General features: G+C 38.5%; 1 protein-coding gene and 1 pseudogene across 1 annotated transcript in view; one reads left to right on the top strand and one right to left on the bottom strand.

The window, feature by feature from the left end:
• Window positions 1-26,038, top strand: part of Tmed10 (transmembrane p24 trafficking protein 10) — a 35,896-nt gene that overhangs the window by 6,593 nt on the left and 3,265 nt on the right. Inside the window, exons 2-3 of the mRNA XM_010645535.3 lie at window positions 13,911-14,022; window positions 17,610-17,683. Of these exons, the coding sequence (XP_010643837.1) occupies window positions 13,911-14,022; window positions 17,610-17,683 (186 nt within the window). The remainder of the gene's footprint in view (window positions 1-13,910; window positions 14,023-17,609; window positions 17,684-26,038) is intronic.
• Window positions 6,017-7,074, bottom strand: LOC104877149 (annotated as a pseudogene).

Below are 26,038 nucleotides of genomic sequence, written 5' to 3'. Positions count from 1 at the left end.
TCAACCCCCCCCCCCCCTTTACAAAGACTTTGTTTTCATTTTTTCCTTTTTTTTTTTTGTACTGGGGATTGAATTTGGGTCCTTGCTCTTGCGAAGCAGGCCACCGAGTTGCTGAGCTAAATCCCTGGCCCTCATTTTTTCCTTTTTGAAAGATGTAATTTTGTGACCTGGTGATCTTCTTGGAGATGTTCTGAGTGGGTTCTTTATTATGCAGGGCCTGTTATGGTTCTCCAAAAGTATTGACTGTCTTTGTTTAACTCTATTGCATGAAAATTGAATTACTCATCTACTCTTTCAGCTCCATATGTCATTAAAGGGCCAGATGTAGATTTTTGTTTTGTTTGTTTTTTGAGATAGGGTCTCACTATGTAGTTCAGGCTGGTCTTGAACTCATAATAATCTTCCTGCCTCAGCTTCCCAAGTGCTGCGATTACAAATGTGTGCCACCACATCTGGCTTCAGAATGTGGAATATTTTAAAGAGAAGAGTTGTAAGCATTTTGTTTGTGATTGTTACATTGATTAAACAAACAGGTGTGTGCCACCACGCCCAGCAATAATAATTTATTTATAAATACTTTCTCATTCTTCCAAATAATCTAATAGGTCTAACATTGTTTTCATTGTCATTTTTCAAAAGTGCTAATATTAATGATTCACGTGCTTAATGTAATTTTGAAAATTTGGATATTATACTTTGTTATGGTCTCAGTTCTTTCCAACTAAAAGATAAGAAAGACAACCATTTAGGAGGTCAGCCTTGAGTCATAAACCTACCACAGTCTAAACCTAAAAATGATGAAGAAGCAATTTAGCAGTTTGGGAAGCCATGATTTATGACTTGTCCCCCTTCATCAGAAATTACACGAAGAGCAGGAGGTGGTGGCACACACCTGTAACCCCAGCATTTAGGACACCGAGGCATGATTTTGAGGACAGCCTGAACTGTGTAATGAGACCCTGTCTCAAACAAACAAACCAAAAAATTACGTGAAGAGCTGCTATGCACGTTTTCAGACGGGGGGGGGCATGGTGGTGACAATACCTATTTCAGTTTATTGTTACTGCTGTCTGCACTGGGGACTTTTCTGTGTTGGAAAGAAGAAAAAGTAGAATTATTTTGCTCATTCCTCAAAAGTAGCTTTCCAGGACTGGGGATTTAGCTCAGTGGTACTGCGGTTGCCTCACAAGCACAGGGTACTAAGTTCGATCTCTGGCACCAAAAAAAAAAAAGTAGCTTTCCTTTTCATCAGTAACAACCATATGGTCCTTTACTCAGGCTGATCTTTCTATTGGGGAAATTGACAGTCCTTTCAAATTTATATTTAATGTAACTGTTATGCAGATTAGAAAAAGATCGGTAAATAGATGGTTGAATACAAAAGACCTATTGGTACATTAACATGTAATTATATAAAAATCATGTTTTTTATTATATATCATATAAAATGTTATTAAAACCTTTTAAATCTTACTGAGTTTATTGGTACTTTTTAAATATATAGTACAGTTAGATTCATCACTGGGATCTTGTACATGACAGATCTTGGTTCTCATTTTTCCCCCATACCCCTGGCCTCCCTTCATTCACCCCCTCCACTCTCTTCTATTTACAAACACTTTGTTTCCATTTTTTCCTTTTCTCATATTTTTTCTTTTCCCTTATTTCCTTTTATTAAAACCTTTTTGTTTGTTTGGTTTTTTTGAGACAAGGTCTCACTATGTAGTTGAGACTGATCTGGAACTCACTATGTGGCCCAGGCTGGTCTCGAACTCACAGCCTGCCTCAGCCTCCGAGTGCTGGGATTACAGGTGTGCACCACCACGTCTTTAATTAAACCTTTTAATTAAAACCTGACTCATGCCTGTAATCCCAGCACTCGGGAGGCTGAGGCAGGAGTATCACTGTGAATTCGAGACCAGCCTGGGCTACTGTAGTGAGTTCCGGGTCAGTCTCAACTACAGTGAGGCCCTGTCTCAAAAAAAAAAAAAAAAAAGATATATTACTTCATTTACATCTTAATGCATGGTTGTCTACAGCTTTCTCTGCTTTGAACTGATCTAGAGAAGAGGACTGTTAGAGTTTGAAATTGCTATACTACATCTTTGTGATAACTTCCAAAGACTGAGCTAGTTTCTAGGAAGTGGAACAAATTTATAAACGTAGCCCAGAGGGGGGCAGTGACTTCTCTGCTATTTCTTGAGTGAATTGCTGATGAGTGGTTGATCCTAAGCCATTGCTCTCATATTCATGTACAGCCTGGCAACCTGGACAGTAGAGCCCTCTGTGAAATCAGCCAGTTGGCCGCACACCAAAATTCGGGCTCCCAAACAAGCCTCTGACTTGAGGGAGGTTGATGTCATCTGCTTTATCCTGTGCCCCCAGCCTCATTGTTCAGCATAACTTGTGGGAAATCAAGAGACTGGTTGTTAAGAAAGAACAAGGCTTTGTTTGTATCTAAAAGGGTCATGCTGGAGGTTTTTACCGTAAATAACTTTGGAACAGTATGAAAAAAAACATTTGATCTGGCTTCACCCCCGCAACAGTATTGTTAGGGCAGGACTGGTCTTGCATGCTCTCCTTCCCTTCCCTTCCCCCCTTTTTCTCCCTTTTCTTCCCCACTGTCTCCCTCCCATCAAGCATGACGTATTGCCTATGTTAAGTTAATGTAGCAAATGCTGGTAGAAGCAGGAAGAGAGCATCTATCCATTATCTTATCAGTGCCTGGAAATTTTCCACTCTGAGTCTCAGTACTTTTACAAAAAAGCTTCCCAGCCTTCCTGATTATATTTTAGCTTAAGTAATACTTCCGTGTGCTATATCATCACTGAATTGTGTTGGAAATTTGAAAGAATTTAGTATTGCTAAGTGTTTCTTGTGACCTAAGTTTGAGTTTGTTCTGGGTGAAAATCTAGATGGATCCTCCAGTTTCAGTAGTATAGTTGATATATTTTGTACTTGATTTTGATAGAAAGATCGGGTAAATTCATTTTATAGCCATTAAATATAACTGCTGGGCCATCAGAGCTGTCCATACTCTTTTTTCCTTCCCCAATGCTGGCAGTTGAACTTAGGACAAGCACTCTAACCCTGAGCTACATCTAAGCCCCTTTGTAGGTTTTATTTTGGTTTTTGGTGTTTTTTTGAGACAGAGTCTTGCTGTGTAGTTCAGGCTGGCCTTGAACTCACTGTGTAGCCCAGGCTGGTCTCATACTTTTGTGCCTCAGCTTCCCAAGTGCTGGGATTACAGGTGTGCACCACCATGCCTGGCCATATTTTTGTCTTTTGAGAGTCACTCCCACTGTGTAGTCCAGAACTCACTGTGTATCCTGGCTGGCCCTGAAACTTGAGATCCTTCTGCCTCAGTCTTCTGAGTCCTGAAATTATAGGTGTTCTCCACTGTGCCCAGCCATATTCTTCATTTTTTTTAATACAGTAGTGATTTATGATAGTTTTTTGTTGTTGTTTCTGTTTTGTTTTTGCTTTTGTTTTTTTAACAGTGCTAGAGATCTATCCTGGGGCCTCATGAGTACTAGGCAATTGCTTTACCACTGAGCTACCAGCACCCTTACCCCAACACTCCATACCCTGTGAAACTAGTTATATTATTTTACCAGGCTAAAACTGTAGCATGTTTACTGCATTGGTACTTGTTCTGCATTTTTATATTTTTGGATAATAGGCCCGTTGGACCATGGCTCACAAACTCTTAACAAGGCAGCCTGAGGTGCAGAAGCCCTAATCAATACACACGCTTGCACAGCACTTCATGTTGGGTCCTTCCTATAGTTTATTCCTTATCAGAATAAAGTCCTTTTAGACTCCTTATTATCCCCTTTTGTCAGATAAAAGGATTGGATTCTTGCTCTGTTAGGCATTTGTATTCCTTCTGTTTATGAATCTTGCTGCCTCTTCCTTGAGAGTTACCTAACTGCTTTTCACTCTGTTTCCATGCAGTAACCACTGCAGTCTTAATCACTGTTTGTCAGTACAGCATACTGTATCTAGTTTGCAGTCTCCTAATACTGTTTGGTTGGAAGCATGGTTATTTACTTAAAGTGTTTAGTCATTTTCCTTTTTAAAAAAGATTTTATTCTTTTGGTACTAGGAATTGAATCTAGGGCCTTTGTACTGAGTTATAGCTCAATATTTTTTATTTTGAGACAGAATCTAAGTTGCTGAGTTGCCCAGGCTGGACTCAAACCTTCATTTCTCCTGCCTCAGCCTTCCAGAGTATTGGGATTACAAGTGTAGGTGTTTACCAAATCTGAGTTTCTATTAACTAACAGTTATAATAGCAATACTGTTAACAATTACTGTAATAATAGTAGCATTTTACTGAGTGCTTGTTATGTGACAAACATTGTTCCAAGAACTTTACCTGTATTGCGTTTAACCCTCACAAGAACTTTATGAAGTATGAACAACTGTTGTCCTTATTTTGAAAAAGAAGCACTGAGAGATTAAGGAACAAGCCTAAGACTCTCCTGCTAGTAATGGCACAACTGTCATTTGCATGCAGACCAAAGAGTCAGATTCTAGAACCTTTTGTCTTTATAATGCTGTACCATCTCTCAAAGAAAGAAGTAAAAGTGTTTATATTTCATTTTTATTCCATATTAGAACTTCTAACTACTCAGAAACTACAAGGTTATTCTTTGTTTTTTATTAGTATATATCTGTAGTACATAATATTTACATTCTTTGTGTGGAAATGGTACATATACAGTACATAACACATCTTAATTCCTTTTTTCATTCCTTCACCTCCCTCCCTCTTCTCCTTTGAGCAAGATCTATCTCTCTACTTCTTATTATCTGTCTTTTATTTTGTTCTTTATTTATACTTTGGGTTTCTCACGTTTAAAAAATGCAGTATTTAAGTGTATGTATCTGATTTATTTCACTTAATGTTATGGTCTCAAGGTGCATCCATTTTCCTACAAAGATACAAGTTTATCTTCAAGGCAAATACTCCATTGTATAAAAATACCACATTTTCTTCATCCATTCACCTGTTGCTGGATCTGTAGGCCACTTCCAAGATTTATAACTGTATTCGCATTATTATGCTACAGACTGATATAAACATGAAGACAGAATGCAGGTACCAGCTATTTAAAGAAAAGTACATGTTATACATTTCTACCAGCAACACCAAAGCTACAAGCTAATTGACATTTGCTGTTCCCAGTAAAGAAGTTGTTTTATGTTTTGTTTTTAAGAGTGAATCAAGAGACGTATTCTTGGACTGGTGGGGTATGAAGCTGACTCAGCAAATGTGCCACATACTCATGATTCATGTATAATTTCACCTGAGTAGGTATAGACTTGTCAATGAACTTATTCATGTGTAAATATGTGAAAATGCTTGTTTGCTTGGCTCTGAGTAGATTAAATTTGAGAATCTAGAGATTTGTGTATGAGTTTGACTTCATCTGTCTGGACAATTTTTTGTTACTATTTTTAGGGGTTTTTTCCCCCTTTTCTTTGTGGTACTAGTGATTGAATCTAGGGATGTTCTACTACAACCCCTTTACTTTTTTGATTTGAGAGGTCTTAGCCAGGCTGGCTTTGAATTTGTGATGCTCCTGCCTCAGCCTGCTGAATAGCTGGTAGTACAAGTGTATGCTACCATACCCAGCTCGATTTTTTTTTAATAAACTTTTTGATTTTTTATATTCAGTTGTTTTAAAATAGGCTCTTGCTATGTAGTTCAAGATGGGCATACACTCACTGTGTAGACTAGGCTGGCCTTGAACTTGTGATTCTCAGCCTCAGCCTTCCAACTACTGGGATTACAGACATGCCCCAACCATTTTTGACCTTGACTTTTAAAGTTCGAGATTTAAGGAAAAAGATAAAGATAATATAGTCCCCATATATCCCATGTCCAGTAAACCCTATTTTTTTAATACCTGTGTAAAAGTGATGTTTAATTGTGGGCTGAAAATGACATATAGTGTGATTGAATTAGAAAAATTAAGAGTCTAAATAAATTGCTAAAGAATTTCACAGTTGTTGGGGGCAATGAAAATTTTTCTCTGCATACAATCTGATCATTAACAGACTAGTAAATCTTAATTGGAATGATAAGGCAAAAATAGTAAAACCACACTTTTCCTATAAAAAGTTACACATTATCTTCTGCAGGGAATAGATATCATACAGGAAGAAACAAAGATGAGACCACTTTGCACACCCAGGAATGCTAGGGAATGTGGCCTTAGAATGATGTAGTCATCTTCTTCCCTCCATCGTCATCGGGATCGCATTTCCTCTTCCTCCTCTTCCCCACAGACCGTCTTTTTCTTCTTCCTCCTCTTCTCCTCCTTCAACATAGTCGTCATCATCTTCATCCTGAATTTCTTCTTTCATTACGTGTGAGAGGCCCACTTCTCCCTCTCCAGTTCTGAGCCTGCTTCACCTTCATCCTCGTCTTCTTCCTCTTCCTCTTCACACCCTTCAGGGAGACCAATTTCATCTTCATCTTCATCTCCATCTTCATCGTCCTCCTCTTGTGAGTCTGGGGCTTTGTTATCTTCCTGATCATATCCATCTAAGTATGTGATTTGCTAAAGCAGTTCAAAGATACTTTTCTTGGTAATCTTCCAGTTTTGTGATCTCACAGTTAAACAGATCCAGACTTTTCAAATTTTTAAGATTTTGCAGAGCTTCTACTGTACTCAGATCTTTGATTTTGTTTCCACTCAGATTGAGGTATAAGATTTGGACATTTTTCTGCTAAAACTTCCAAGCCTCCAGAAATTGCCTTGTCACTAAGTTCCAATTTCTGAAGTTTATTTAGGCTGGTAAGCTGGGCTGGTGAACTTAATGCCACATTAGCCATACTCAGAAATTCTAGTTCTTTAAAAGTGTGATTCAAGCCCTCAGTTTCCCCATTGACACACAGGCATTTATCAAGGACCAATTCTGTCACCTCCAAAGCTCTGTTCCTTAACTCCAGGTTAATCCTCTTCTTCATCTCCATGTCCTCCTCCTACTGTTCTGCTACTACTCTCCTTTCTTCTTTCCTGCTTTTCCCACTACCCTAACCACACACGCACACACACACCCACCTGCAGTTCCTTCCCCTTCATTGGCTGCTCAGAGACTCTCTCCTATTGTTAATATTTTACATTAGTATGGTATATCTGTCACAGTTAATGAATCAGTATTGATACATTATTACTAATAAAGTATATTTGATTTGGATTTCTATAGTGTTTTTTAACATAATGTCTATTTTCTTTGTTTAAAAATTCCATCTTGGATACATTAATCATATTTCCATGGGCTCCTTTATTTTGTGAGCTTCTCAGATTTTCCTTCTGAGTTTTGAAAGGTAATACTGAAGTATTTTGTAGGGTGGCTCTCTTTTGCCCAGTATTTTTCTCATGATAAACAGGTTGTAGTTTTCAGGAAAAAGACCAGAAATCAAATATCATTTTCATCACATCTTATCAACATGATTTATCACTGTTTATGTTGAACTTCATCTTGTGGAGCTGTGTTTGCCAGGTTTCTCCACTGTCAAGTTGTTCTTTTTGTACTGTGTTCTTTGGAAGGAAGTCACCTTATACAGCCACACTTACAGTGGGGAGTTATGCTTCACCCTATTTAAGGTACAGCATTTATATAAATTGAGAGTCCTCTGTATGAGAGATTTGTCTCTTCTTTCCCATATGATTTATTCAGCTATTTATACCAATATGAATTCATGGACATATGTTGTATAATTTGGATAATTCATTCCTGTTTGTGTTGCTCAAATTGTTTCAGCTTTGGCTGTTAAGAGCTTTTTCAGTTGGCTTCTCTGGCCCCTGGGCATTATTTTTTGCCTTTGAGCACTCTGTTACTCTCTTTCACAAGATGTTCCATGTTCATGTTGTGTATTTCTTGCCTTAGTCCTAAAAGAAATCTGCCGTTTCTACAAGGATTCCTGGTCCTTTTATTGTAAAAATAGTATTAGAAGCCTAGATCTGGGTAAATAGTATTGTGAAGACAGTGTTTTCTTCACACACACACACACACACACACACACACGTGCATGCACGCACACACACATAGTTATAGCAATAGGTTGCCAAAAGTAGTCCCATCCTTCTTGCAACTTTCTTGGAGTAAGGTTGGAATTCTGTGAGCAGCAGAAATGGGCTAGGATGAGAAGAAACATGGTAGTACCAAGGGTAGAGTAGAGTACCTGGCCACTGAACACTCAAATACTAGCTCTTCAGGTCCCAGCTCTGCATTAGGTCAGGCCGTTCATTGTTACAGAGTCACTAAAAACACCATTTGAACTGGTTTTGTAGCTTTAGTAAGACTGTGTTTGAAAATGACAAGGACTTTCCTGGTAAATCATTCAAGTTCAGTTCCAGGAAAATTATCCCCAAGATAAATATGTGAGCTTCCATTAGAAAACAAATGATGTGTAACCCAGTTTGTTTTTTCTGTTAGTCTTTTAATCTTGGCTCCCGGAAAACTTAGGGCCAAATTTATTGTGCAGATATCATTTGTTCACCTCAGGTCTTGAAACACTTTGTTATTTCTTTGTGCAGGTGAACTCTATTCTGTTTTATTCCTGATTGCTTTATTGATCTAAGCTACTTAAAGATCCTTTTGAAATAGGCAAGGAAGGTATTATTTTGGCTGTTTGGTAAAGGAATTGGGCAGGCTACAGGACCTGGACCTGCTGAAGAACCTGTTTCTAGCCACTGCAGAGAATGGTCCAAGAAAATCAAATTTTAAATGAATTTATTTTCCCAGGAGCCTTTCTTCTCACTTATTTGACAGTTTCTGTGTGAGTATTCACATATTTTTGACCGTCAGCTACTCTGCGTTACAATTAACACTTTTCTCCCTACTTTTAAGCTGTAAACTTTGATTTTTTCCCCCAAAAAGTTGTTATCTAGAAACATTTTTATTACTTCCCATTCTTTGATGTCAGATGAGCAAATTTTATAACTTGATATTACCTGTGGTCAATTAAGAACTTTATGATACAAGTATTTTTATTGTTAGAAGAATCCTTTAGGGTTTGCTGTTATCATTGTTGAAAGCAGCAGTTGTTCAGCCTATTACCAAGGTAGTTCTCTGGAAGAATTTAAGAAGAAAAATAAAATCTCTCAATTCTTGAGAAATCAGATGATCTTTCAAGGTGATCTGTAATCAGAATATTTTAATTAAGGAAAGTTAAAAACCAAAATACAGCCTATTAGAATTTGCCAGTTCTATTTAGTCACTGAGTTTATCCTAATTTCCTAATTTTAGCTACATACTGGTTTATGTAATGGTGTTGTGGCTAGAGGATATGATTTTGTTTTTTTTAACTCTGTAAGACTAATAGCTTTGTTCTTTTTTGTTTGTATTTGTTTTTGGGTTTTTTTTGCTTTTTTGTTTTTGAGACAGGGTCTCACTATGTAGTTGAGACTGACCTGGAACTCACTATGTAGCGCAGGGCTGGTCTCAATTCACAGCAATCCTCCTGCCTCAGCCTCCCCAGTGCTTGGATTACAGGTGTGTGCCACCACGCCTGGCTAGCTTTGTTCTTAAATAACTGAAAAGTTACCTGAACTTGATAGGAAACCTACTGATTTTAGAAAAATATTAGGATATGTTAGAATACCCTGCAATCCATATGCGTTAGCACCATTACAAACTATTTCTGGAAGGTAAATTTCATACTGACAAAAGGCTGGTGGTGGGTCCTTTGCCTTCAGTCTCTAGTAACACATTTAAGTTTTTGCATTAACATGAATCTAATGATTTGTAGATGTTGTAAAACAAAGGAAATGGGGGCCTGGGATTTAGCTCAGTGGTTCTGGTGCCTGCTTTGCAAGCACAGGGACCTGAGTTCGATCCCTCGTACCAAAAAAACAAAAACAAAGGAAATGGTTTTTCAGTGATTATAGTTTCTCAGTACAACGTGGAAGGGGAAGTTTAAACAGTTTGTACTCCTGAGTTTATTTTAGAAGGGTAGATGGTTCTGGAGTCTTTCAGAAAAACGTGATAGACTTTGTAATTCATTTTGTAAAGCACTCGTGATTTTTTTTTTTTTCTTTTTTTCTTGTATCTGGATGAAACTCAGGATCTTGTGCTTGTGAGGCAGGCATGGTGCTACTGAGCTGAATCCCTGGCCCTAAGAATGTTTTGTTTTTGTTTTTAATAAGTTTTATGACCTGCATTTAGGCCCTTTTATAATCTGAGACTCTGCTTCTTAAATTAAAAAAAAATTTTTTTGAAAGACATTTTAAATATCCTAGGAGAAAATAAAAAGATCATAATCTGTTCTTCCAGAAAATAAGGTAGTTGGACACATGTGTACCAAATCTTGTAACCTCTGTTAAATTGAGTTGCTTGTCCTAGGCTGGTGCCCTGGTCTCTTTCCTTGCCTGTGCATGGATATGATGAAATCTATGATGACTGTTTGGTACTATACCTAGATGCTTATTCTCTGCTGTCCTCAGCTGTTTTGCTTACATTTAAATATTTCTAGCAACCTGTAATTCTTACCTTCTCCCTTAAAATTAAACTAGTACAGTGATCAAATCTAGAAACTCATTTCACTCAATGGAGAAATTCTGTTTCTGAGTTGAAATTCTGAGTTGAATTTGTTATCAGAAATTTTATATTGTCTGTAACTATTCATAGGCATCAAATCCAAGTTAGGATTTTCACATCAGCTCAGAAGGTGAAAACCTGTTACTCCTGCAGTGTACCTTGTTGAACTTCCTCTTTGCTGTTAAGAGTTGTCACTATGGTTTTGGGGGGCTGCAGAGAAGGGAAGAGAATATCAGGGTGGGTGAAGAAAGGAGCGGCAAAACACACTACTTTGGGATTAATTCCCACACCTTTCCCACTTATTACATGTGTATATCTAGGGTTCTTATGTAGTCCTTTAAAAAAAAACTTGATTGATTGATTGGTCTTTTCTGTTGTTGTTACCAGGGATTGAACTCAGGTCCTTGCTCTTGCAAGGCAGGTGGCAGAACCATGGAGCTAAATCCCTGGCCCTTTGATTGGTCTTTTGAAACAGGGTCTCACATGTAGTTCAAGCTGGCCTTGAACTCACTATGTAGCCTAGGCTGGCCTCAAACTGGCTGCAATCCTCCTGCCTCTCAGCCTCCCAAGTGCTGGGGTTACATTCCTGTGCTACTACACCTGACTTTCAAGTAGTCCTTTTTTAATGTTGTTTTTTTTTTTAGTGAATTACTCAGAAAAAATATGCAGTGATCAGAGTCCTTTATGAAAGTTCAGGATTAAATTTTCCCTTGAAGATTGTTTAGCTATTGCTGATTTCAGGTCCTTACCTTGTTTGTGGCTGCCTGCTAATTTCTCTAAAGTAGAGAACGCAGACTGAACAGTGCTGTGTTCCACTTGAGAGCGCTCTTCAGTTCTCAGGTTTGCACTGATCCAAAAAATTCCAAAGATTGTGTTAGTCTTCTTGGCTTTTGTGCATTCCGCCTGAGGCCTTCGTATTTGCCATCTCTTCTATCCAGAATGTCTTTACCCTGTTCTTCCCTCAAATGAGACTGATCCATTAGAATTCAGGTTACATGTTAACCCCTCCAAGTTGCAATGTGATCCTCTGTGATCCCATGACATTGTGCGTATCTCAAGTACTGTAGTCTGCTATTGGCATTGCATTGAAGCTGTCTCATTTCCTTCTCTTTCTTTCTTTCGCTTCATTTTGGTATGATTGGTGAATAGAAATTATGTATATTCAAGGTATACAATATGTTTTTTTAATCTTATCGGGTTTATTGGTACTTTTTAAGTATACAGTACAGTTAGATTCATCATTGGGATCTTGTACCCTTACGTGACAGATTTGGATTCTAATTTTTTCCACATACCCCTGCCCTTCCTTCACCCTCCCCTATTTACAAGACTTTGTTTCCATTTTTTTCCTTTTCTCATATTTTTTCTTGTCCCTTATTTCCTTTCCCCTACTCTTCACACTTCCCCTGCACCTTTAGCCCTTCCTATTTCACATTAAGGGTATACAATATGTTTTCATATACATTATGAAGTGATTGCTACAAATATGTTAATTAATGTATTCCATCACTTAACAAAAATAGCCAGCAGATATATGAAAAGGTGCCAGCATCACTGATCATTAGAGAAATACAAATCAACACCAAAATAAATATTTTTTATCCCTCTCCTTATTTAGACACATACCCTTTGAAGGCAGGAGCTGTTTTATTCATCCTGTACCCAATGATCAGCACAGATCTAGGTATTTTAAATGCTTGACAAATTAATAAAGAATGTTGGATAGCAGAAAAAAATAGACTGATATTAACACAGTCATTAGGTAATTTAGGAGATACACCATAAAACCATTTTTGTTAACACATTCTTTCAAATTTATTTTGCGATGATTTTCTTTTGTTATTGCAGATTTTTTCCATAATGATATAGCTTTACTAGTATTTTTACCATAAGTGATATACGCTTTTATAGAAAATTAAAAGAAAATGTGAACATACAAAGAGGAAATCTCACTGAGAACTTAACTACCATTTAAAAAGTGCATTTAAATACAGTATGAGCTTAAATGTATGCTGCTCAATTTTCAGGTTTAAAATTTTGCTTCTAAAAGAATTGTTTTAAGGGTTCAGAATTTAGCTCAGTGGTTCCGGCACCTGCCTCACAAGCGCAAGGGCCCAAGTTCTAGCCCCATACCAAAAAAAAAAAAAAAAACCCCAAAAACAAAAATTGTTTTAACAAATAGCATGAGAATACCTAGTTTAATATAATGAGGCCAATACTTTTGTTTTACATTGCAAGGTAGCTTCCTGTCTCAGGTAATGAAGTGTGCTTTTCTCTAAAATATCCGTGCACTCTTAGCTTGGGATCCAATCTGCTAACTTATTACACAACCCTTGCTTTCTGTCATACCCTTCATTTAACATATATATACCACTCTGTGTGTGCTTTGACCATTCTTTAGTGGTGGAGCAGTTTAGGTTTGGAAACTAATGCTAAGAATCTACAAGAAAGAAATAATCATTTGTGAAAGCCAAGAATGTCTTTTTTGCTGGGTCAGGTGGTGCCCACCTGTAATCCCAGCGCGCAGTTGATAGAGGTAGGAGGGTCACCATGAGTTCAACCTGGGCTCCATAGTGACCTCAAGGCCAGCCTGAACTACATAGCAAGACCTGTTTCAAAAAACCAAAAAAAAAAAAAGGTTTTTTTGGGAAGAAACTTTTTTTTAAGACTGGTTTGGGATTCTTTTTTTTTCTCAAGTATGGCCACACTAAATAATAATTTCATTTGTTTTTTCTGGTGCTGGGAATAGAACCCAGGGCATCATTCATACTAAACAAGTGCTGTACCACTCAATTGTATTCCAGCCCTAAGAGAAACTTCTTGTTTATTCCCCATGTCTTGCTCACACCTCCTGTAGCCACTGAGATAATTAACATGCAGTTTGCAGAAGCAGATCTTCCAGATATTCTTCTCTATATGTGTCGCCTTTTCCTTTTCTCTTTATAATCAGGAGTCTTCATTCCATTCTCCACTCCCATTCCAGCTTCATCAGGTTTATTTTTTAGAAGAAATGTGCTTTTTTATCTTTTTCCTCTTGTGTATTCTTTTGGTAACTGTCCACTTCCATTTTGTGGCATGTCTCTTTACAGGGAATGATGCAAGTGTACATTCTACAAAGTGAAGTTTTGCCCCCAAAAACCCAGACTGTGTAACTGAATGGATTAGGTGGATCAATTTTTGATATCCTAAAACATCCTGTAGTAGCAATAGATTTTAGCCTTCAGTGTGATGTAAGAATGGTAAGAACTATTGACTATCTTTTATAGGTAACAGGTCTTTCTATCTCCTGAGTTCCTATAAGTACCCTTCCTAAATGCTTTTTGCTCCACATTCTTACTTTTTTATTTTAGATCACAGATTCTGCTGGCCATATTCTATACTCCAAGGAGGATGCATCCAAGGGGAAATTTGCCTTTACCACTGAAGATTATGACATGTTTGAAGTGTGTTTTGAGAGCAAAGGTAAGTACTGCAGTCCAAATGTTTTGTCTGGATTAAGCTTCTCTTCTCCAGCTCTGCAGTGTCCTGTGCTATAGGTAGCACTTGATTTCCAGTTTCATTTTGTTTCTTGTTCTGATATGGAGTCCTCATGCCATTTAGCGTTTGCAACATCTTTGAAAAGATTTTCTAGGTACAGTAAAAGATTGGTGAAGTAGAGCACAGAGGATTTTTAGGACAATGAAATTACTCTGTGATACTGTAGTGATGAATACATATCATTATACATCTATCCCAGCATCACATCTGGAATACACACCTAATGTAAGCTGTGGGCATTGGGGGATGATGTTGGATCTGTGTGGGTTTATCAATTATAATAGGCTCCCCACTTGTTGATCATGGTGGTCTATGCATATGCAGAAGTGAGAAAAACTAGGACATCTCTGTACCTTCCTCTCCAATTTGCTGTTAACCTGAAACTGCTCGAATAAAATTAAATCTGTTTTTTTAAAAAAAGATTGTCTATTTTCCAACCAAATGCAGAAAGAGATAACACTATTACTGGAAGTGTCTTTTTACAAGAGACCTGTTAGGGCCATGATGTCGGCTAAGGGAATATGTTGCCTATGTAGTCTTGACCCAGACCAGCCAGAAGTCTGTGGTTTTGTGGTTTCATTTGGACTTGAAAAATGCTAATACTGTGCTCTGACAGATAGATAATCAGAAGACTGTTGTTAAGAAGAGAGTACTGATCATTTGGACTAGGTAGGACTTGGAACTACTTGGGTTCCACAACTTTTTAACTGAGGAAGGAAAAGCCAAAATTTGCAACAAAAATACATCTCTGGGTAATGTCATAATCTGGATTACACTTTGGGTTTAGAAAAGGTTCTTCTAGTGTCACATTTGATTTGGCTTGGTTTAGTTTGGTTTGGTTTTGGAGACTTGTTTAATGTTCAGAAAGCATCTGTGGCTTATTTTAGTCTGTTCCTAGTCTTAAGTTTGTGGTCTTAATTCTCTTGCTTTAAAATTGACTTTTCTGGGCCGGGGATTTAGCTCAGCGGTTTGGTGGCCTGCCTTGCAAGCACAAGGACCTGAGTTCGATCCCCGGTACAAAAAAAAAAAAAAATTGACTTTTCTACCTAAACACAGTGACAAACACCTGTAATCCCAGTGGGAGCTGAGGAAGGATAATCAGAGGAAGTTTAAGGCCTACCTGGGCTACCCAGTGAGTTCAAACCAGCCTGAATGATATAGAGAGACCCTGTCTCAAAGAAAGAAAAAAAAAAAGAAGAGAGAAACGAACTCACCTTTGTACTCCATCCAAAAGAAGTTCTTCATTGTTGCTTTGTTTGGTTTGGTTTTTGATCTTTTGAGGCAGGGTCTTTCTGTGTTGTCCAGACTGGCCTTGAATTCACTGTGCAACCCAGAATAGCTTTGATCTTACAGTGATCCTCCTACCTCAGCCTCTTGAGTGCTAGGCTTATGGGCATGCACCTCTATTCCCAGCAGTTTACTGTCTTCTATGCCATACATGGTAAAGCCTTTGCCCATGCTTTGTCTTCTAAAATATTTTATTCAGGTTCTTCCTTGAACCAGGTGTTCTCTCCTTAATGAAGTTAATCCACAATTCATCTCCTTCCTCCTCTTTGTCCACAGCTGGGGTCATCTGAGCCAGTAGTTTTGGCTTAAAATTTTACAATGCTTTTGCTGGGCACACCCCTGTAATCACAGCTGCTTGGAAGGCTGACGCAAGAGTATTTCAAGATAAATTGCCCAGCCTGGGCAATTTAATAGGCCCTATCTCAAAATTAAAAATAAAAAGGGGATGGGGATAGCTCAGTGGTAGAGCACTTGCCCAGTGAGGGAGGCCCTGGGTTTGATCTTCAATACCACCAAAAAATTTTTTAGAGTGCTTTGAATTTTCACTGTAGCTGTCATGTGTGTGTATATCTTTGTTTCTTTTGTTTTGAGATAGGGTCTCTAGCTCAGGCTGGCCTCAAATTCATAGCAGTCCTCCTGCCTCAGCCTCCCAAAGACTGGGATTATAGGCATGCACCACTACGCCTGGCTCTGTATGTCTTAGACCTCATCAAATTATTTGAAGGCCAAGATTGTATCTTTTAAAAGACTCCAGAACAGTTCTAGCTTTCAGTGAATTTTCAGTGAGTGATTTTGTTTATTAGGTGCTTGAAATTGAACCCAGAGGCTCAGGCTTGCTAGATAGTTGTTCTGCTACTGAGCTTTACCCCCAATACCACTCCCTTTTTAAAAATGTACATACATTTATTGATTGATTGAGACAGTCTTGATAAGTTGCCCAGGCTGCCCTTGAACTTGCAGTCTTCCTGTCTCAGCCTTTGCAGTAGCTGGTATTACAGGTCTGCACCACCATACCTGGCTTTCAGTTAATAGGTTTTTAATTGATTTTAGTCCATTTCAGAAAAATCTCAATGTCTCAGGCAGCAGAGGGTACAGTGCCATTCATTCTCTGGCTTATGTTTTCAAGAATCCATGTGCTTAACTGGTACTATATTCCCCAAAATTTCTAATTTTGTGCAGGCAGTTTTTTATTTTATAAATAGGTTAAATCCAAGGAATTGAAGATGAGTGGTTTTCTAGGGTTCTTTAAGTCTCCCTTTATCGTACTGGGTGACTTAAAATTAGAATTACTTTTGATCAAATTGAATCAGATTAATTTTTCTAATATGAATGTTGCATTACTGACCCTTTTATTCCAAATAGACATTTTTCTACCATTTGTGGTACATTTGCCTGTAATCCCAGCACTAGGGAGGCTGAGGCAGAAAGATAGCCACATACATAGTGAGTTCAAGGCCAGCCTGAGCTACATAGCAAGGCCCTATCTCCAAATAAAACAAACACAAACCAAATAGACATTTTTAAAAGAAGTATTCCTGAGAATTGTACTGTCACTATGAAATATTTTTTTCTTGAACTTTTTTTAACTGTTAGAAGAGCCCTATAACAGGGAATAGCCCTATCTATAGCATTTTATTGGCCTTTGAAATAGGCCTTACATTGATCAAAATAATTGAATTAAAGTGGAATAGTTGATAAAAGCTGCATTTTTCCTAGAACTCAAGTTTATGGTAAGTAAAGCCAAATTTATCTTATATCCAATAATCCTAATGAGCATGGCCTCTCAGTTTGACAGTGACCTCTCTTCAGATGTGGAAATGTGCATTTCCAGCCTAAATTGATACCTGCACCCTGCTGCTCTGTATGCCACTCCATTTCACATGGTTGGGGCTTTGGAGTTTTATTTCCCTGACCAATGAACCTGTGTGTTTTCTCCTCGATTCTTTTTCTCTATAGTTCAGTTGAAGATCTTATGTCCTCCCTGCTCAGAGATGTTTGGCAGCAGCATGTTCTCGCCACTTTCCGGCATCCCACACAGATAGAGGCTTTGTCTGGAATGTTTGTGATTTTAGCCAGAGCCAGGAATTTTCTGCAGCTGAGTAGTGGGAGGAGTTCTGGCTGTTTCCCTCTTTCCAGAGGAGAGGGTTAGGGAAAGGAAGGGTGGGCGGGTGATTTCCCGGAATTTTAAATATTCTACACAATGAATCTTTTGATTTCTTTCTCAGGCACAGGGCGGATACCCGACCAACTTGTGATCCTAGACATGAAACATGGAGTAGAGGCGAAAAATTACGAAGAGGTATGTGCTGTTGTGATAGCCAGAGGAGGCAATAGCGTATGGTGCAGCGTGAGGTTTCTGTGACCTGCTCAGGCCACTGGCCTGTGCTTTGCCCAGAAGGCTGGTTTTCTCAGCAATCACGTGATAACCAGCAATGATCTTATTGATACGAAAAGTTGTTAACAGCTTTGAACAGCCAAGGGACTGAACCAGCTGTCCTGTACAAGTGTCTGTTGGTGTGATAAAACTCAAAGCATATGTCTTTAGCTCTCTTAAGGCAGAAACTAGATAGTAACAGTTACACTTCTTAAAAGCTGGGATCCAGTTTACATGTTAACAACCAAGGCTAAGGAAAGTGATTTTTGTTTTGTTTTTGGTACCTGGGATCAAACTTGGGACCTTGTACTTGTGAGGCAGGCGGTGGTGCCACTGAGCAAAAGCCCCAGCTATTTGTTTTTAATTCCTAAAATTTCTTCTCCCAGAACTGACAGCCAGGCATGGACTCAGTGCTGTTCAGGTCTGAACAACTGTGGTGTCTTTCAGAAACAACAATATAAACAATAGCTTTTAATTAAAATAATTCCAGACTTTAAAGAGGAGGACAGGATAGAGGAAAAAGCTGCAAGAGGCAGAGGATGGTGCTGCTGAACAGCGACTGGATGCTGTCTGGGAGTATTACAGAATAATAAAAAATGGTATTTATTTCAAAGAAGTGGAGGAGTGCATGAGCTAAGGAGAAGGATGTGCTGGGAATCTAATCCAGAGCCCCACACGTGCTAGACAAGGGCTTCACCACTGAGCTACACCCGAGCCTGAGTATTTTTCACCTCTATATGAGAGACTGGGGACAGCACAGAATAGTTTTCAAATAAAGAGCACCTTTGAAAAGCACAAGAACAATTCAAGAGCGCAGAATTGATGTTTACAGACAAATAGAGTTTTTAACCCAGTATTGAGAGCATGAAGAAGTCAGTACGGGAAATGTAAACTAAATAAATGAAAGTTGTTTTTTAAATCATTGGGGAGAATTTTCTAGGAATGATGGACAAGAGAAGTTGCTATAACTTGTCAGTACTTTAGAAGAGAAATATCCTAAAATGGAAGAAGTTTGGAAGTGACTGGTTATTTCTGCAATAGGAAGTGAAGTAGTAATAGAGTAATTACAGCTCTTTGGGTCTTTCCTCTTTTTCCTTGTTCAAGTGTTCAATTGAATGAAACCAAATAGAGGCACTTGGAGGTAATAAATAGGAGCAAATGATACAATACTGAAAGGAAGACAATTCCTGGCAGAGATTTTGAATTGCTTGTTTCTCCAGGCTAGTTTAATTGAAAGTAATACAGCAGGACAGTCTCTTTATTTGATAAATTTAAGAGTTTGACAAATCTTTTTAAATCTTGGTGATAAGAAACCATTATATTTAAATAAGAAGATATGTGTTAAAGTGCTGTTGTAAGATACAAAACAATAATAAAAATGTTGTTGTTATATGAGGAGCGAGAATAGGTGAAATGACTTCCATTTTTTTATTTACTACTGCCATTTCCAACCCTGAGCCATTTTCTAAGCAAGCTTTTGTTGTATTCCTACTATATGGGTTTTACCTATTTTAACCTTGTTGTCCAAAATGATTGGCTGTCATTAGGGATATTTATTAAATGACAGGCACCAATACCCTGTTAGACTTGAGACCTAGTTTTTCCTCTCGAAAACAGGTTATATTATTGTGGCTTTACATAAAGAATGATGTAAACACCACTGTCACATACTTTAGACCCCTATGCTTCCTGGAATTTTGGGCTCTGGTAAAGGGGCTTTATCTTTTTTGACCTTCTGCCTAACCCAAGAGAGGGGAATCCCTAGCAGAAAGGAAACCACATTGCTTCCTCCTTTGCCTGCTTCCTGCTTTTGGTGTCTGGTACATCCTAACCCTTTCTTTACGCACATGGTTACAACACAGCTCTAAGTTTTTGCTTCTTCACCACCACAGACTCCTCCCTCCATCTTTCCTTAATGGCCTGACTCCCAGTCCCAAATAGTACACCAGACTGAGGTAGAGAAGGACAGACGGTAATGACACAAACCAAAGACAGTCCCCCACCCCCGCACCAAGAATTGAACTCAGAACCTTGCGCTTGTCAGGCAAGCGTGATGCCACTAAGCTAAATTCTCAGCCCTAAAGACAGCCCTTTCTCACTCTGTGGCCAGGGTCCCTTGAACCTTGATTATAACTAACTCCTAGTTGTCCCTGGCCTACTAATGCATATGACAAGAACATGGACAATAGAAGCACTGTGTTCCCTGTTTAATTGCTAGAAAGTATTGAGCGTAAGGCATTTAATTTTAGGCCTTTGAGATAATAAATTTATGCCAGGAATTTGGACCCGTTGGCATCAGTATTAAGACTCAGAAAGGTAGACTGTTTCTTTGACTTTCTTCACATCCAACACATCTGTCCTTTGTGCATGTGGACTCATAATTCTGAAATCACATGTGAGCCCGTAAAATTCAGTAGTAATCAGGGTCTTAGTATCTGGGCAGAGTATCACATTACCTATCTAAAATCTTAGATTATTTAGTTAGTTAACATATGAAATTGCTGTATAAACACAATACAAATATGAGCTTTTATTTGGAAGATAAAATAATTGCCATATTATAGAGAAGCATAAAATCTTTTAGTTTGAATTCTTAAGGAGGAAGAATGCTTATTCCCTGAAAATTTTTCAATTCCATGTGTTGTGTTATAAGGACTCCTGACCATTTTCTTGCTTTTGTTCTTCAGAAAGGCTCATCTTCCGATTGAATATGTGAATCAGTCCATTTCATCTTACTTTGAGCTTCTGCAGGATGCACTGTTTGACTGTGCATTTGAGCAATGGAAGCAGCGACTATCCCACAGAGGAGGTCTCTGACATGTCCTCTGACTCCTGAGCTGTATGTGTCCCTTTCTGCTGTGGACGTCAGTGTTTTCATAAGTCCTGTTTTGTCTAGGGCTTTGATTAGCCTATTTTGCTGTCAGCAGATACACCAAAACACAGCACTGATTGGAGCCCCAGCTGAAGACTTTCCCAGAGTTCTTTTTTGCTGAATGTCCTCAGGAAGGAGGAACTCTAGGAGGGATCCAGAATCCCTTTCTTGACTTAAGTTCAGTGAAAGAACATTAGTAAGGCACCTAATACCTAGCTGGTCAGTTCAGTGAATTTTGACTCTTTCTACCCGTTGTGAAAATGACCAAATGTCCGTGACAGAATAAACAAGGTCTTTTTAAAATTTCTCTAGCCCTAAGCTTGGCGGTTTTATCTGTGCTTACTTTGGCCCCATCCTGAAATTTTGAACTTATGTGATTAGTAGACCTGTGATTCATGTGACCCCTATTGCCAGGAGCAAATGGATTTGTCTTTGGATATCTTTCTGTTGTCTCCCCGCTGATTGTGTTAGACTAGATGGTCTTTATATTTCCTGCTGTGCCCTGGAGTTCGTGGAGGCCATTGTGGGGAATATGGAGGCAGTAAACTAACTTAACTGAATTTGGCGTGCCTTGAGAATTTTCTCATGTTTTGTTTGTTTGCTTGCTTTTGTAGCAGAAGATTGAACCCAGGGTCTTTGCACTGAGATAACCAGGCCTTTTTTTTTTTTTTTTTTTTTTTTTCTTGTGAGACAGGGACTTATTATGTATTTCAGGCTGTCCTTGCACTGACTGTGTAGCCCAAGCTGGCCTCAAACAGTGGTCCTCCTGCCTCAGCCTCCCAAATGTTGGGATTACAAGTGGGCACCACTACACTTAGCTCTAAATTTTTATTTTTCTTGGTACATGTTTGTAGTACATAATGATTACATGCCCTGTGGGGAGTTGGCACATGTACATAACAACTCATAATTCTTTTTTTCATCCTTTTCCTCTCCCCTCCTTTCCACTTGTGTTTTATTTTGAGACAGGGTGTCACTAAATAGCCTGGCTGATCTCAGATTTGTAATCCTCCTGCCTCAGCCTCCCAGAACTATAGGCATGTGCTCTTGAAGCTCCATCAAAGAAATGAATCTAGAGAGTCTCTAGAAGATGGATTCTCATCTGTGTTTTAGGAAGCAATTATTGGCGAGTTAATACCTTTCCTTGGTAGTTACATGTTACTGAACTCTTTGAATCATTAGAGCGATAGATTTGGATATGGTTTAGGAAAAGTTTGGTCTGCTATTTTTCAGGTGTTATGCACGGTTTTTCTAAGCAGCGCTCACTCACATGTGAGTGATAGGTACTGTGGTGGAAAGGGTTTTCTCCTGAGTAGTGGGCCTCATGCATATGAGTGCCGAGTGGAAATAAATGCAGTGTGCTGTAGCATGTAGGAAGCACTTGCTTTAGGAGGCCAGCAGCACTTACCTACTATAAGAAGCTTGTCTTTTTTGAAAATAACGCGAACAAGTCAGTTATAATTGTGACAGTTTGTTAATATGACAGATGCAGCAGATGATTGTTAATTGTGTGGCACAATCTAAATGCTGTAAGGCTGCAGGGAAGAGGGAATCAAAATGGATAGGAATGGTTGAAGGTCCTTCATGATTATGGCCCAAAAGAGGATTGGGTGCAGGGAGTGTGTGTGCTTCTGGAAGGCAGGGGTTCTATTCTTGTGTTTTACAGCAGAGTTTTGTAGTTTTGATGAATGCTTTGGTCATCCTGGATCGGGAGCCGAGAGACCAGAGACCAGGGTACTGCTGATCTTGGTCCGTCACCTAAAGGACTGAATAAAATTTTGGAATCTTGAGTTTCTTCTTTGTAGAATGAGGAGCACATTCCAAAAATGAAGCCCCTGGTAGCTGTAACGTCCTTGGTTATTAGTGGCTGTGTACAACTAGTCAGAGTAGTGCTGCCTCCTAGTGGAGGACATGTGGTACATATCATCATATGTCCTGCTTTTATCAAGCTGTTGACAAAACAGGCCTTGTGCTTCCAGTCATGGAAGAAAGAATTAGGCTAGGAAAATACCAGCATGCCTCTGTGAAACATGTAATTTGGCGTTCTTTACAGACACTCTGAGCATTCAATCAAATGCTTAGAAGAGCATAATAACCATTAGTGGGGATTTTGATATTAAGGTTTTCTTTTATCTTTTGTACTGACTACAATATAAAGTCTTGATATTCATTGACTGCTTAGTCCTGGGCAATTGAAGAGTCTTCATGAGAATATGTAACAAAATTTGTTTAAAATTTTTAATCAATTGCCTTTTTTGGTACCAGGGATTGAAGTTGGGACCTTGTGCTTGCGAGGCAGGCAGCAGAACCAAGTATTTTCACATTTTTAAAGGCAACTGAGGCCGGGGATTTAGCTCAGTGGTTCTGCTGCCTGCCTTGCAAGTACAAGGTCCCAAGTTCAATCCTCAGTACCCCCCCAAAAAAAAGGAGAGAGAGAGAGAAAATACTAGTGGGAGAACTAGGAAGGAAGTTTATCCTTGTACACTAGTATAATTTGTTTGCTTCACTTCTGATTCAGGGAAATCTTAGTGTGGTCATCTGATTTTCTTCATCAAATTTTTCCTTTTTAAATTTTGAGACAGAATTTCTCTAAGTCTTCCTGTCTCAGCCTCCTACTGTGCTGGAATTATAGGTGCACCACCATGCCTGGCATCATCAAGTTTCTAGTACCTGCCAAATGAAATATATACTCAGATAGACTTGGGTTTCAGTCTCAGCTCTACCATGTTCTAAGATCTTGGAAAGTTATTTAACATTCTGAGCCATAGTTTCCTCATCTGAAAACTTTAAAGATAATATGACTTATTTTCTAGGGTTTGGAGTTGAATGAAATTATTATTATTACTTTTTTTTTTTTTTTTTTTGGTACTGGGGATCGAACTCAGGTCCTTGAGTTTGGAAGGCAGGCAGCAGCACCACTGAGCTAAATCCCCGGCCCTGTTATTTTGATTTCTAGATTTAGACTGAACATAGACATATAGACATGACTTATTTATCACTGAGTACCACAACATGTTAAATGGTTGTAATGGCAGGTTAGTTTTCAGTATTGTTTTCATCCCTCAAGGTTTCTTTTTAAATTTTCTAGATTTTAAATTAATATCAAGAGTAAAGCAGTTATTGAACAAAAATCTTTTTTAGGAAATGAGACCTTTACCCCACTAATAAAAGTCTGAAAATAACTTCCTGAGGGAAGGATGGGATTTTAATTTATTTTCTTACTTATTTTTTGGTTTTCTGAGACAGGGTCTCACTCTGTAATTCAGGCTGGCTATGAACTCACTATGTTGCTTAGACTGGTGTTGAGTTCACTGCAGTCCTCCTGCCTCTGCCTCCCAAGTGCTGGGATTGCAAACATCTGCTACCATACCTGGCCAGTGTAGATTTTAAGAGGCAATGAAATTGACTTGAAAGATAAGAATCCAACTGTTTGGCTATAAATACAGGTATACAGTCCAGAATAACCTATGCTAGAAAAGCGGTTGAGGTTAGAATGATTAAGTAGACAATGTGTAATGCTAGCAATATGGAATACCCTGCAACATTAATGTGAATCCTCAAGCGTCAGTGTTCTTGGAAATACCTTATTAAATACAAAAAAGTAAGCCATGGAGCAATGTATAATCCCATTTATAAATATGTTTTAGATTATATTTTTTGTGTGTACTTACATACAAAAACTTGAATAATGGGTATCTTCTAACAAGGTCTGGAAGTATGTATACCAAGTTAATAAACATAGTTACCTCTGAAAAGGAACATGGGGATTTGGGAACTGAGGAACTATGAAGGTAGACTTTTGGTTTTTATTCTTTTTGCTTCTGAATAGTTAAATGTTTTAGCAGAAGAATATGCTTATGCTTAAACAGCTAAAAAAACAAATACTGGAAAAGTATTGGGAATGAGTGTTTTGGACTATAATCTACAAAGTCCATCTTCAGTTATATTTTTAATTTCATCCTGGTTTTTGGCCCCAGCAATTAATTTTATAAAATATAAATGTGCATAATACAAATGTCTATCTCCCTTCCCACAGCTGGCAGAGGCACAGACATAGTTTCATTTCCAGTTCCTTTTCCAAGTTTCTATTTCTATTTAGGGAGCTTTAAATGGTTTATATCTAAGAAGTTTTATGCCATTAATTTTATACTATTTCATTCAGGAAGTTTTGGAGGAGGAAGTAAGAGCAGGAGGGAAGAAGTTGAATAGACAGACTAAGGTTGAGCTTATTCTCTTGGTACCAGGGATCGAACTCTGGCCCTTGCATTTGTGAGTCAGGTGGTGGAACCACTGAGCCAAATCCCTGGCCCCCAGGTTCAGCTTATTATGTACCTCTTATATTGGTATCTTTTACCTGAGGAACTTTTTCCTCTTCAGCTCTATATGAATCAAACAACCAATATAGACTAACTTAATGGTGAACCTGGCATTTGAACACTCAGCTAGGAAAGTTTGCTTTAGTGCATTCACCACTGATAGAATCTTTCACCCAAACAAGCTGCTCTGCAGCTGCCAGCCACATTTGTTCTAGCCAGCATTGTACACATGTAAGAAATATACCTAGTGAAAGAAAAGTTAGGTTTCTTATCACAAATCCTTCACCACTTTTTTTTTTTTGTACCAGGGATTGAACTCAGGACCTTGTGCTTGCAATGCAGGCAGCAGAACCACTGAGCTAAATCCCTGGCCCACCACTTTTTTGTTTATGTTTTTGTGGTGCTGGAGATTGAATCCAGAGCCTTGCAGATGACGGGGAAGCATTCTACCACTGAGCTACACCTCTAGCCCATCGCATTTTATATACTCAATTTTTCTATCCCTAGCTTGATAGGTATATTTTAAGTTTAATATTAAATAATACTTGTCTTATTCTTCACATCCAGTGTAGAAGATACATAAACAAAGAGAACAGAAAAGTCATCCTGAAACCCTTCCCATTTATCCCATGTTAATTACTTGTTAATCGTAGAAAGAACAAGGACAATTGGACAAAAGAAATGAGAAAGTTATGTGCTGAATATATAATAAATAGGGAATAAATAAGCAGATACAGAAGCAGAATTATTGAAGAGTGTGGAAAAAGCTACAGATGTGTAAGAGTTTTCAGATTGGGAAAGCTCTTTTAGTTTATCTCATTGTAAAGCAGATCATGAGCTGAGCACAGCACATATCTATAGTCCCAACTATTTGGAAGGCATGCTTGACCCCAAGGCTTCAGGGCCATCTTGGACAACATAGCAAGACCTTGTGTAGAAGGGGCAGGGAAGAATTAGAGCCAAGCATGGTGGTGGGTGGCTGAGGCAAGAGGATTGCCAACTCCAGGCCAACCTAGGCTGCATAGTAAGACCCTGTCTCAAAACCCAAATTAAAAAAAAAAAAATTATGTGTGTGTGTGTGTGTGTGTGTGT

Source organism: Fukomys damarensis, unplaced genomic scaffold (assembly GCF_012274545.1).
Source record: "Fukomys damarensis isolate Sample0158 unplaced genomic scaffold, DMR_v1.0_HiC HiC_scaffold_21, whole genome shotgun sequence".
Classification (NCBI taxonomy): Eukaryota; Metazoa; Chordata; class Mammalia; order Rodentia; family Bathyergidae; genus Fukomys; species Fukomys damarensis.
The sequence above is the reverse complement of the archived record's forward strand: the minus strand, read 5'-3'. Positions and strand labels throughout refer to the sequence as shown.